The 14,665-nt window shown below is 32.3% G+C and overlaps 2 protein-coding genes across 2 annotated transcripts; one reads left to right on the top strand and one right to left on the bottom strand.

Annotated features, from left to right (window-relative positions):
• Positions 1–4,559: 4,559 nt before the first annotated feature.
• Positions 4,560–10,157, top strand: LOC132755382 (BTB/POZ domain-containing protein 6-like; the record flags this gene model as incomplete). The annotated part of the gene is given in 3 exon segments (XM_060746250.1): positions 4,560–4,576; positions 8,613–8,884; positions 9,154–10,157. Coding segments are annotated over 2 exon segments (1,264 nt in total), but the record flags the coding sequence as incomplete, so codon positions are not given.
• Positions 10,158–11,935: 1,778 nt separating this feature from the next.
• LOC132755383 (sorbitol dehydrogenase-like) lies at positions 11,936–14,318 on the bottom strand. Its single transcript, XM_060746251.1, has 4 exons — positions 14,166–14,318; positions 13,183–13,358; positions 12,670–12,794; positions 11,936–12,286 (listed from the first exon to the last, which is right to left on the bottom strand). Exons 1-4 carry the CDS (start codon positions 14,293–14,295, stop codon positions 12,130–12,132), a joined length of 588 nt encoding a protein of 195 aa, XP_060602234.1. The 5' UTR covers positions 14,296–14,318; the 3' UTR covers positions 11,936–12,129.
• Between the last annotated feature and the right edge of the window lie 347 nt (positions 14,319–14,665).

Genomic DNA, 14,665 nt, shown 5'->3' with positions numbered 1-14,665 from the left:
AGTAAAGAACTTAATAAGCGGGAGAAAAAAAGATTTTTCAGAATTACATTTAAGTTATATGACCTTGAAAAAACCACAATTAAGGAAAAAATCAAATTCACGTACAGGAAATGAGATCGGTGACCCCTACGTTTTTTTCCGCTCTAAATGTTTATGTTATCATATTCTAGCATCATGCTTAATTTAAAGAATATAATTATATTGAACCTCCTTAATTTTGCGTGTATGTGTTTATAATACTGCACATTTGTTACGTCACTTTTCATTGGATAATCGTGACGTTTATATACATACAATATACTCTTTAAATACATGGCTGCCGTCGATTTATGAAATTATCTCATTTTTCTCTAACAAAAATGCTTGATGTATTATGAGTTCGTTGTAAATAAATCCAACAGATTATATGGTCGTATATCAACGGTTGTTCGCAATATTAATGGCTATCGATCGAAATTCTTTATAATACTTGTACATGTTGTAAAAATCAGAAAATAAAGTTACAAATAAACCAAAGAGCTCTATAATTAGATAAACGTCTCGATTTTCCAATCAAACATGCAGTATTATAAAGTTTATATATTTATATACACGACTGCTGTTTATTTAATAAGAAATTTTATGTTTATGTATTATATTTTCAAACAACCGTTTATATACGGCCATTTTGTATAGCCTTTCAAAATCTTTATAACTAATATGATACTCTCGAAAATGCCATGAATATGTGTTAACTTTATGTTTTTATAACTCATATGCCGTAATGCAAAAATATATGCATATATATGTATATACCTGCCATGCCGCTTTTAATAAGTCAGAAATCGGCATTGGCTATACGGTATAACACGTGATCACGTGTAACATGTAAATGTCTGACACATGTGATATTTTGGCTGGATTCATCACATTTGTGGAATTCCCCTGCACATCGCTATATTTCCTTTCGGTGGTGCATCAAGATCAAATATTATGACTCTTAGTTTCCGCCGTTTCCTCTACGGTCCGGGTTGTCAAATGCATGAACCCTAATATGAACTTGGAAATACAAATATGATAAAGGGCATTATATATATTATATTGTTCTTACTTTCCTGCGCTTTTCAACTGGAATGGTGCATTCACAATCAAAATATACTTGATACTTAGTAATAACCCGCAATAAATTGTTGAACGTGGATTATTCTATGATAATTAATGGCTGAAGTAATTTTCAATGGAAGGAAAATGAAAGCCGACCTCGGACATATATTTGTACGAGAGTATATATAATAATTAATATCGTTTTAAACATCAAATAAACACGTTTCTCAGATGTCAAAGTAAGAAAATGGCTGCACTCAATTAAAAAGTGCCTTACGTCAAGTTAAATTCTTAAAATATACAAAAATGGTATCGGACCCACCGCACTGCGTTGCAATCGAATCCACCGCCGTCTGCGACGAAAACATTTTTTGTCATTTATTTTATAAACAGGCAATAATAACTTCCCAATTTTTCAAATAATGGTTAATTTGTGAAAGTATCATTGATCGGATGTGATGCCGATGTATGATGGGGTCGTTTTGCACACATTTGTATGTGTTTTAACCAAAATTAGGCAAAAGTGGCGTCCCTCATCAAACTGTACAGAAGTGTTTGCATAAACGGCAATGAATTGCACCGTGTGTGTGTAATAAGTTGAAAGAGTACATATGTGGGCTCCAGTCTCACTGAGTGTTTCCAGTAAAACATTAAAACATAAAACAAAATTCTGTCATATACTTACCGACAACAGCAAACGGCCATATTTTATCCACCGCTTCTGCGACGAATACTCCACCGTCGCTGCGGTAGACCCACCGCTTCTGCGAAAGCTATGGCCAGTGTGATAATGTTGGTCCACAATACATGAAAACCTTGCTAAAATTTAAAATAAGCGTACAGGTCAGTCTGACTGTCAAAAGCTAAATGACTATTGAATCGATAATTTTGCACGTGCAAAATTATACGAATAGCGACATCTAGCGGTCACTCAATACATTCAGGGAAATTAATTTTCTTCTTATTCGCTACTCTCAAACAAAGAAAATTACATGTCGTACAACGTTACGTCAATTTTAACGAGACGTCATATTGTATGGTTTATTCGATATCCTGATGGCCATACCCTATATGGACGAAGAAATTAAAGGAAAATAATTATTACAGTCATTAAACATAGTTTATTTTTAAATTATGAGAATCGAACACCAATATCACAAAATTATAATTTTCATTCTGACCTTTTCTGCACAAAACAACCGAACATCATTAGTCAGTACGGATCGCTACATCATTTCTACCCATATCTAAATCGATAGTATCATACACGTACATAGTCTTGAGTGATTTACTATTATTGCATGAGAGGATTATGTTTATGAAATAAGTTTTTCCTAAGTGTAATATATGTTATAACCAGGTTGTGAAGTTATTTTTTTTTTTGTAAAAGCAGTCGTCATTTGGCGCTTGGTTAAGATATCCATTTGTCTTATTTGTTATTTAAATCGTATTAGATAGCAAAAGAGGAAAGTAAAGAAACGAAAACGGCAATCCATATGAAAATATATGAAACCAGGGATTTCCATATTTATTAGTATTTCTTACAAAGGATTCATTGAATGAATCGCAAATAAATCAGGTTTTAAAATCGACTAACATCTAAACGATTACCTGTTTATTGCAACATCATGGTAATTATGATTGTTTATCATTAGTAACATATTTTTTCTGAACAAGATTTATAAGTGACTGATCACTTATACTTTATAATCATAACTAGTTCATTGTAATTAGAAAAAGTAACATCATAATTCATTAACGATTTTGTATACTGGATGTTTCGGTCTTCCTGTCCCGCATAAAATAAAGTCCTGTAATAACAACTGTTAAACTATTAACAAATACCTGTTTGTTTTGTTTGTTTTAAGGGGAGAGAGGTGTATGCTTTTTATCTGCTTGACCAAGAAATATAGGTGTATTGGTGTATTTTTGAGAGAAGACCTGGAGTTGATATATAGAAGTGTAATAAACTGATACTTAGATAAGATTTATACTAAACAATAATAATAAAATGTACTAAAAATGTACTAAAAAGGAATGCCATTTAAATTTTAATATATGAATAATATAAAAGTTATAAGACTACAGGATAAGGTAGCGCGGTGTCTGCCGTTAAAATTTATGCTTACAATGTTTTTAGTTTATACCAATTTATTAAATTTCGGTGGTATTGTGTTGGAAGCTATAAGCTTATTGAAACAATCAAATCCGTTTCAAGAACCAGTCAGTACTAGCCAATAGGTGAAAACTTTCTTGCTGACTGAAATAACGGCTTGCCCCAACGGGGTTTAAACCCACCCGGTCAGCAATCCAGATTACTTATTTAGATTACTAGTCCAACGCGTTAACCACTCGACCACCACTACCTACAATGCGTTGACATTGCTTCTCAGTACTTATGACTTCCAAGTTTGTTAGAAATTTTGCAGACTTATACTTTAAGCTTTATACTTCACTCTACCAAGTTTGTATAACAATATGTATAATATATGCCCTTTTAATATATGTAAATTGCGAGGAAGCTATCAAGTCATCTTACGAACGTCGGTGGCTGCCTCGTGCTTGAAATAATGCACGGGGAGGCACCGATTCTTCCTCCACGAGTAAAGCTTACAAGTAAGTCGTCATGAATGACCTCTTTTACTACTTATGTTGATGCGACGTAAAATCGTAAAAACAAAAAAAAATCTTAAAACTGACCACTTGATAAGTATTTATATGTAATAGATACCAATTTACTTTATATAAGTACTATACGTAATAGTTATTTTTGATATATTAATTTCTATTATGGTACTACTAATACTATACAAGCACTTTTGAAACACTATACGATCACTTTTGAAACACTATACGATCACTTTTGAAACACGTCTATACGATCACTTTTCCTGTTTAAAGCTAGGCAATTTTATTACGCTGCTAAACAAATAAGTATTTGGCACGTTCGCCAACGTAAATTTATCCCGTTTTGTGCCTTAATTGCTAATATCGCATGGTTTGGAACTTTTCCTTTGTTTTTACTTACCCACTATACTCAGTAGATCTACACTTTCAATGAGCATTTGAAAACTGTATTGATATATAGCAGTACAGTTTTTTCATTGATTCACATAGGAAAAAAAAAACTCACTGCTATATAGCGATTTAGATTTTTTCGAATATTGTAGATCTATATATCTGTGTAGATTTTTCACTGAGACTCCATTGGGTCAGCGGTAACGAACATTCCCAGGAGCAAATAATAATAATAACAATAATAATAATAATAACGGCCTCGACAATTTTTTTAGCAGAAACACCCCTTGATGTCGCCCAAAGCCAGTGTTATATCCTCGTAACTAACTCGTTTCATATACTATAACTATTACTTAACAACTGTTCTGTTAATGGACACGTTTATGACGTCACTTTATGACGTCAAACTTGAACGAACACTTTGACGTGAAGGTTGACGTCATAAAAGACGGGAAGCGCTCTGACCACCATTGAGGTAAGCCGTTGTTTTTATTTCTCGGAAATTTTCCAATTGTCTTTGATTTCCCCCACCTTATTCATTTTATATGTATATTAATTATAAACTATGATAACTTAAATATTTATAACAATAATATATACCAGTAATTGATAATAGAATTCATAAAAGTTACGTTTGCCTTTATTCTCATTTCCTTTGGTAGAATTTACTGTACACAAATGATCCTGTGATTTCGAACCTAGACTGTGTCTCCGTTTACATATACATATATATATCGATAGAGATGTTTTAATAATAGATCTAATAATAATAACAATAATAATTATTATTATTACAATAATAGATCTAATAATAATAATAATAATAATAATAATAATAGATCTAATAATATGAAAAAGGCAAAGCCTCAAAGTGAGCTCGATTTACTTTTACCGTGAAATAGTAAAGAATAATCGTTCATTTTTATTTTATGCTTCCGTTTATTCTGGTTCCCTGTCCTATTATTGTTCCTATATAAGTGCACCGGTTCCGTTTTCAATCAGAATCGCTAATAATAATAACAGCAACAATAATAATTAATCTTAGATCATGCAAAATTTAAATAAATTCTATTCTGTGGAGCTCAATCAGCTGCAGTATGTCTATATAAGTACCCCCCTATCATACACCTTTGTGCATGGATTCTCCATAAAAATTGATTCCTGTTTAATCGTTTCCTGCTGATATTAAATTTAAAGAAAATCTCACTAGATCTACTTTATTCGATGTATGTCGGGATTAATACTTTAGAAGGTATTTACAGTAGCATTTTTGCAAATATTTAATTTTTTTTCATTTGAAGCCATGTACCGTGTATTTTTGTTATTGTAGCCCCTGATTAGTTAAATCGACCCTGGTGTCCCGAATTTTTGCTATTAGAAGTTGATTCCATTTTGTTTGAAGGCAATCGGTTTTATGGTGGTTTGAGTGGAATGTTCATTTGCCGAATACTGCGACATGTATTTTAACAACAGAAACTTTCGTCGAGGTGTTATGGGTTTATTGATAGAAATGTAAACACACTTGTGGACCAGACGAGGATTGAACAAAATAGTAGATTCATCTCAAAAATCAATTAACAATAGCTCTTTATTTATAACCTATGTCAAGTAGCTTTTATATCTTTGACTCGCATGAACATGTTAGTGAATTTCCTCATATCTTATGTTACCTGACTAAAATACAGGTAACAGTCTTCCATTGATAAATAATGTTTCAATATATCAACATATCATGCAAATTTATTCATGATTTTAAATGTACCGTTATTTTTGTTAACGCTTGTAACAAAAACATCCTGACTTTGGTCTTTTAGAAATTCATCCCAAATTCTTCATTCCAGTGTGTGTTCTTCGTTCAGTCTTTATCTGAGATGCTTTGCATCAATGTCTTTCTTGTTTAACATGATATACCATTTGGCGCGAAACATGTAACGGACATTTTGAAAAATAAAGTCGATTTGGCTTATTTACATGTGGATTTTAATATTTCCTGGATTGATTAGTTGTTGATATTTGTAGAAAGTGAGTAGGATTACAGGTGAAAAAGAAAATGTACATGCTTTGATATTTTTTTATCATCTAATATTACTGACTACAGTAGTGACACAAACAGAACAATGTTGCACTACTGTCATGTAACATTACATTTACAAGTCTTGTAAGTCTTGTTTGTATTGGAATTACTTGCCTAACCAGGTAGGCATCAGTGAAAGCATCTTTTTTTTAAAATCTAATATCTGACCCGTCTGTTATGGTCAGTCCATACAACAAGTATAATTATGCAAATTTAAATGATTTACAAAACATCCTAAATAATGTACACTAGTCCTTAACCAAAATAGAAAATGACTTGTGCGCAGAAAATGATATGGTAAGGTATCTGTAATGAGCGCATTTCTTTTGCGCGGAGTTTTTCTCAATTGCTGCATTGCAGCAACATTTGTACTTGTTACATTAAGTGGTTGCATACCTATGTTGCGGTAAGTAAACTTAAATGTCAACAACAAATATATTTACTGAATATTTATATACATATTTGGCCACATATTTAAACATTGTTTAGATATACTTGATAACAATTGATGTCTTACCAATATTTGATGAAACAAACATGTAAACCAACGAAATGGTTCGTCACCGAAGTCATTCGAGCTCGATCCCATCCGCATCAATATATCGAATCATACTATATCTTTTAAAACCATTGAATACAACTATTTTATGAGGTATAAATGTACCTTTAGGGCTTTTTATTATATAGACGATGGTCGCCAAAGACTGACATATATGAAATATCAGATTGTAAAATCGGTCGGTCTTGCAGTCAAAATGTTGAGACTTATTGACCAGCTGCTGATGTCCTGATTTAAGGCATAGTAACGAGTAGATGTTATTAAATACTTCTTGTAACAGGGTGCCTGAGTGCAAAGCTCTAACTGACGACTTGAAAGACAGGCTATATGCTTGGCAACAGCTGAGCTTATCAGAGCTTTGTCACAATTACCTTCTTTCAGCTCAAAAATAATTTCTTTATGTAATAGGTTGTGGAAAATGCTGGAACAACATTTTGTGCTTAAATTTTAGAAATTCTATTGATAATTCCGAGGTCAGTACTCGATAGAGAAAAAATCTTTTTTTGCATTAACAAAAATGGTGGACGTCCCTCATTAAACAGAGACTACAGAACATAGAAAGGGCTTTGAGCCTCCACGCAGCTGCCGAAGATTATAGGTCTCAGGACATTGCAAAATAATTTTATCACTACTTTGACATTGAGTTAGGTGTAATTTATTAAAAAAAATTGAGTATCTAAGCCCAACATAACCTACTTTTATCTTCTTTGTTAGTGATAATGTCTACGTAAGACTTCAGATAATTGTTTCTTGACATCCCTCACATCATAAATATAACGAGGTTCATATAGCTAAGTGTCTTAAATTCAAGAGTTTTCACCTTTTTGAACTAAGAATTTTGTTTGAGTTTTTACTCTTTTATCTTTGCCTCCGAAGGGATTTAGATTTCAGATGGTTGTCAGACAGTTTTGTGAGTGTTTTTTTTATCTTACATGGTCATATGACTGTTATGTGGTTCAAAGATATACAATATTTGTTATTTCTTGATATTGATGCAGATATAATTGTATTATATTTTCCCAATAGTTTGTCTTTCGTAATTGCGTTCAGTATTTGGAAACTCAAAATCGCGATGACAGCTTTTGTTCTCTCTTGGATACTTTTAAGTATTTGATATACAGATTAAACATACATGTATAAAACATATAAGTGGAACAAGGAACATGACTATTTTTACGCAATTGCAGTGAGCTCTCTGGTGTTTGCAAGATCACTGGCACATATGATTCAAATACAAACATGATTTGTGTTATCAACTTCAGTTGAACTCTTTATATTAATGGTATTTATCGGTCAGAATTAGGCGTTTTTTTTAAATTTCAACTAATGCTCACCAATTGTACAATCATCTGAAGCTTTCCGAACTTACAAAGTATGGCAATCGTACCTAAAAGAAAAACAATGTATATAGAAGCCCATCAAATCAACATAAACATAAATGCACATAAAAACAGGAGAAACCAACCTTATTAACCTCATTTGACTTCTAGGAGCTCTTTGTCACTTCAGAAATTATATGATTTTAGTGAATTACAAAAATACGGGTCTTTAATTTTATGAATGTATTATTTACTACATTGTACATAGTTAAACTTTTTGTACAGATATGTCATTTCTAAAGATGTATTTTTCACTGATCTCAATGCAAAAGTGTCTCATCTTTTATCATCAATATCTATCAGTTTAAAAATGTTTCTGGGTTGAGTATTGTGCCAAAACTGAAAAGTTCAATGCATCCAGAGGAATCCAAGCATGCTTCTTTGCCTCACTATTGTTTTATTTGTCATGATGACTATAGCCTCTGCATGTTTCTTTCCCACGTTTTTGCCCGCATTTTTTTAGTTTTCAATTTTTAGATATTGCTTAATTATTTTGTAGAATAAGTCAATCATGACGTGCTCAAAAGGAACTATGTGGCAATGTAGGAGATCGTTTGAAGAGACTAACTGGCGGATGTTGCAGGATGAAAGACTTTGTGACGTCACTTTTCTTGTGGGGAGCGGAAAGGAAGAAATAATAATGGCACACCGATTTATTTTAGCAAGTAGAAGTCCAGTCTTCTTTACAATGTTTTGTGGATCACTTCCAGAGACCAATCAAACAGTGGATGTTCTTGATATAGAACCTGCTATATTCCTCGATTTGTTAAGGTAATTTAGGATTTTTTAATTCCTTTACTTTAATTATTACACCGGTTTGACAGAAAAAAACCCTGCTTGAAGAAGACTTTCTATGTTGAGACTTTAACATCGAATATACTAATGGCTTACAATTCTGCATTGCATTATAATGAAATTACAATAAATATCATTTGTTTGCTATTAGATAAGCCGCAGATTCATACAAATATTGCAATATTATGCCAATTTAACGACATTACTATGCTACTTACTCACTTTATCATTCCATTATTTTAAAGATTCATTTACACGGAAGAGTGCTGCGTTGACGAGAATAATGTTATGGCTCTAATCTACTGTTCAAAGAAGTATGAACTGGAGCGTCTTAACGAAGCCTGCCAAAAGTTCCTCAACATAAATATGTCTTGCGACAATGTCTTTACAATATTGCAACATGCTATTGAATTTCATGAAGATGGTTTGGAAAAGCGATGTTTAAAGTTTGTGATGCAGAACGCTGAAACGGTCTTAAAATCAGACGGTCTTTCGACTATTTCCAAAGAAGTTTTAAAGAAAATTATTGAATCAGATGAACTTTGTGCTAACGAATTAAACGTGTATGATGCATGCAAGAGCTGGGCAATTGCACAGTGTAATAGCAAAACTGATCAACAGAAACCTTCATGGGAAGAGCTGAGGCGTGAGTTAGGGGACCTCATATATTCAGTCAGGTTTGCAACAATGCCATTCCAAACATTTGCTGAGAATGTGGCCATTGAAGATATATTGACGCCAGAAGAAAAAGTGTACGTATTTCAAACTATAGCAGGAATAGTTAATAGTAATATATGTCCCCCCTTCCACACAATACTACGTAAACGGGCTAAAACAGAAATTGTTGAACTGCAAAGATTTGGACAGAATCGTGGTAAGGGTTGGTGTTATAGTGGAAATCCTGACGTTTTGAATTTTCAAGTTTCCATTCCGTGTAAGCTTTTAGGTTTAAGTTTATTTGCTCCAAATTCAATAGGAAGTTTAGAAGGAAAAGTTAGTTTGCAAAATAGCACATCTGAAATGACATCTAAGGACAATTTAAAGATTATGTACGAAAAGTCTAAGTTTTCTGAATTAGTTTTGTTTGATAAACCAGTGGATATCAAACCAGGAACAGAGTACACTATACGTACCTTCCTAACAGGGGTTAAAACATTCAGTGGAGAAAATGGTCAAGATAAAGTTGTATCTGGACCACTTGAAGTTTTTTTCTCACAAAATGATAATAGTAAAAATGGCACCTCTCCAAAAAAGGGTCAAATCCCTTCATTGACTTTTGAGGTCAAACAGTACCAATAATTTGAATGAAACACTGATATATTTCATATTAAAAAATATTTTTCATGTACAAATGAATCAAGTACAAATGCAGTAGAATACTAGCTTAAAACAACGCCTTCAAATGACAAACATAAGTACTATTGAAAAAGAGATATTTCATATTTTAGTTTAAATTAGCTCTTTCATATGAATAGTTTCATTGCTTTCTCGTTAACTGGCCATGCTTTTATAAAAAAAGTATTGCCCAATCAAAGTGGAAGAACTCGGTTGTTAAACCTACGATTCACTTTAAACAATGTGGTATTGCATTCAAATTCAGATTCTTTAGTCGACAGTGGTGATATTTGATGTACTTTATTAAGATGTTTTTATTTCGGAAACTTGATGATAAAAATACTGCATCACTCACAAATTCGTGTATGTGTTATCAATTCAATGTATCTGAAGTTAAAATAATAAAACACTTTAATGACAATCAACATTTCTTTTTAAATAAATCTCTAAGAAATTACTTTTATTTTTAACCATGCCAATAAAGTATGGAAGCATACAGATTAAACCTCAAGGAAGAAGTAAATTCTTACAACCTAGTAAAAAGTAAATTCTTACAACCTACATGCGTATATCAAGTGTTTATTTCGATTCTTCGACTAACTATTACTGGGGTGCCATATATGGAATGGCCGAGTACCAACCAGAAATCGAATCAAATGCCCATGGGTGAAAATATCGACAAATTAAATGCCGCCATTTCCCTTCCATAATTTACTACATGTTATCTATAAGATTTTTCGCATTTCATATCTAGGAGGAGAAAATAAATTTATTGCAATGTGTTTTCTCGTGCATAATTACACTAATATTGATTAAGGTAGAACGCGACACTTTGCGAACTTTCGAGTAGCGTCTTGAAAATTGGCATGCAAAAAGTTGACCATATTTCTGATTAGGTTCCGTTGATTTTATTTCAATAGTTTCAGCCAATTTTTGTACACACGGCGTCAAAGTTCTAATATTTTTAGTTATTTTGACTAAGTATACATTTTAAAGGACGTTTAAAGAATAAAATCAAAAATTTATTTCAGGAATTTTTTAATAAGCCGCTTTAAAGCCGAAAAATGCGGCTAAACTGAACGTCAAATTTTACACAAAATTGACAATTTTCTTTCCATTACTCAAACAATTTTTAGCGTAAAACAATAAATTTTATATCTGCTTCAAGGAAAAAATAATTTCCGTCGAATGCTTTAGGATTTAAGATATTGTGTTCGCCAATGGCGTTGAAATACCCGTAACAGTTGCCAAGGATACGCAACGACGTCATGTTCAAAAACGGGCTTGATGGTCAACTTTGACGTTATGTGTACAAAAATTGGCTGAAACTATTGAAATAAAATCAACGGAACCTAATCAGAAATATGGTCAACTTTTTGCATGCCAATTTTCAAGACGCTACTCGAAAGTTCGCAAAGTGTCGCGTTCTACCTTAAGTCCCAAACAATAGTTTCTTAACATACTGTATGTCATTGGAAAAATAGTTTAAACACCATAAATTATTCTAAATCATAATTCTTAAGCAAATCTGTAAATAATATCTAATTTTCAAGGATATAAAACCGAACAAATATTTAATTTAATATCATATTAATTGCAAAATAAGCTCAAATATATATTACGTTATATAATATTGAATTGACAAAACTATCTGCTATACATAATATTAGCACCACAAGCACAAAAATACAATCACATTAACTTTTTATTTGCTGCATTTTTAATACAAGATGTACATAATGCGTTATGATATGTATTATATGCAATAATTAATTCATACTATTATGTTTTGCATATAAATATCTTTTCTTGCCGATATTGCAATAATATGTAACCAAAACTTCGACTGTAGCGGTCTTTGTATTACTGTATCTGTTCTTCTGGTATCACTCGTTACAAGTTATCATACATTTAAGGACCCCTGGTCTACGACTGGCTGCCACTTGAATAGCATCTGTAGTTTGCTCTAAAGTAAATCTATGTGTCACCAATGGTTTAATGTTGACTTTACCAGATGCTACCATATCTATTGCTATTGGATAACTGAAACACAGAATTATGTATAGTTGAACCTAAAACATAAAAGCTACTGAATATATTGTTTCATATAAGATGTAAAGTGTCAAAATTATGCAGATTTATTTTACGTATTGCTTTTCTTGAAGGTACTCATTCTTATTCCAAATAATAACAAATAAATGTACTGATTAATACATATATAATTTGCATCAGAAAATTAGCCATTTAATTATAATATTCAAACAATGCATTATGACGGTGCAACCCATTTGAATGTTTGCGACATGGACCAACCATTAGGGTTAACATCGTTTGGAGCCATTTCTTATCTTGATATAAAAGATAGGTCATTCATTGGTGATCCAATTCAAATGTTTAAGAAATTAATTTCATCAAGTAAAATTTACCAATGTTGATCGTATCTCCACGAAGGTCGAAGGTCAATTTGTCTTTGACACAGTACTGCTAAAGGTAAAGTTACTTCTTCTGCCCCATATCCTACTATAGCAACACAGCCGCCTGGTATTGTAGACTGTAATTGAACAGACACCATGACTTAATTTATTCAAAATTCATTAACTTCGTTGTGACTACTTATATGAATACTTTGAAACACAAATAATTACACACCATACAATTAAATTAACGAAAATGAGTAAATTCACACTATTTGTATCATATGTAAAATATGTAACTCCTTTTAGTTGTTTACAAGTTACGGCAAAGCAAGACATATCTATAGGTCTCAGTTCAGTAGGGCTATGTTTACACATTGTCAAAGTATTAGTCGAGTGCGACTTATTATTTCTTGCAGGATATATTCTTCACGAACTCTACTGTTCAGCGTTCGGCACGTACAAAAATAATATTATCAAAGAAAATACTTTTAAACAAGCAGATATGCCAAATGACATGCTTACCATTATAGCTAATCGTTGGCAAAAGTTGTTCCCTGTACATTCAATAGTTATGTCAGGCATTTCTCCCATGATACTGTGAATTTCTTTGACGACAGAGTCCACGTCAGAAGAGTTTGTAAGAACAGTATGTGTAGCTCCTAACTGTTTAGCAAGCTTCAGTCTTTCTTCAACAACATCTGGAATATGATTATAAATATAGCAGCTCTTCTTGCGCAGGAAAATGTGGTGCATGTATACTTTTAGTAAATATAAATTTGAGCAAAGCTCTCTGGCAATTAGATTGGTAATTGTCAGCAGGTTAACGGGTGTGCATAACCAGTTTCTGCAGTGCGCAAACATCCCTACATTTCTCCTAAACTTTCACAAAAAGAGAGTCATTAAGTATTTGGTACTTTATGATTTATTTGATTATTTCTATGACAGAGGTATGGTCCTTTGAGTTATATTGGTGAAAAAAAACATGATTTTCCTCGTCCCTTATTCTACTTCGGGTTTTTTTTTGTTACGTTTAACGTAGGTCATATGGCGACAACATTCCAGATTTACTAGTGGAGGAAGACCTCAGATGCTTCTCTGTGTATTATTTTATGCACCTGAGTAGAACTACCGATGTCACGTAAGTTAGCAAAAAACTCCCCAAAGTATCTGGCTGGCGGGATCCGAATCCACAGCAGTGAAGGGCAAGGGGTTTGAAGTTAACGACCCCTGTTAAATTAACGAGAAACGTAAATATTTTACTCGTTTGTATTTTGAGCTCCATGTTTTTTATATATCATCTAGCTAGCTTAGCTAGCTCACACATAAAGTACATCTTAATTTGCAGATTTGCCTATCAATTTCATAATTTGCAGATTTATCTTTAAACTTCCATTAATTATTTAATTCAATAAAGCTTACATTATAAATGAAGTTGTCATCATTACAGTTTGTATTGTTTTAAAATAAGATAAAGAAACATTTAAAAACTTGTACCAACCACTCACCAGTTATACAAATATTTGTAGCTCCCATAGCTTTAGCAGTTATCATGCATAGTAAGCCAATCGTACCTGAAAGAAGTTTTATCAAGTCTATCATATCCTTATAGATACATATAAAATTGTGATAAGCCATGACACTTTATTTTGACATAATCTACTAGTATATCAATGAAGACATAACTAGCTGGTTTTCAAAAGATATAAATAAATTCAGTTATCTAACAACAGTGCGTTCATATCATGTACAATACAGGGAAAAAGAATCCTTAAGGAGCGCCCCAAAACGATAAAATTGAAAATAATTATACGTATTGCAGGCTCGGTTTGATTTAGCCTGTTCATGGACAATAGTGATAATTGCGAGATATCGTCAACGCTTAAGTAGAAATCAACAGTTAAACTTAAAAATGGTGAAATTTTGAATTAAAAAATCCTGAAATTTCAGTACCACCTTCGAGAAAATTGCTACATTGCAATTTGATATACTTGTACATATATACATA

The sequence above is a fragment of the Ruditapes philippinarum genome, unplaced genomic scaffold (genome assembly GCF_026571515.1).
Source record: "Ruditapes philippinarum isolate M1 unplaced genomic scaffold, ASM2657151v2 ctg8448_1_1_1_1, whole genome shotgun sequence".
Classification (NCBI taxonomy): Eukaryota; Metazoa; Mollusca; class Bivalvia; order Venerida; family Veneridae; genus Ruditapes; species Ruditapes philippinarum.
This window is presented reverse-complemented; position numbering and strand designations above follow the sequence as displayed.

Bases quoted from the DNA above. Each gene is read 5' to 3' on its own strand.
- LOC132755383 (XM_060746251.1), bottom strand. From the start codon at position 14,295: ATGGCTTATCACAATTTTATATGTATCTATAAGGATATGATAGACTTG. The intron at 12,795-13,182 runs GTAAGCATGTCA...GTTCAATTACAG, and splicing joins GCCAACGATTAGCTATAATG to TCTACAATACCAGGCGGCTG. The intron at 12,287-12,669 runs GTAAATTTTACT...TCTGTGTTTCAG, and splicing joins TGGAGATACGATCAACATTG to TTATCCAATAGCAATAGATA.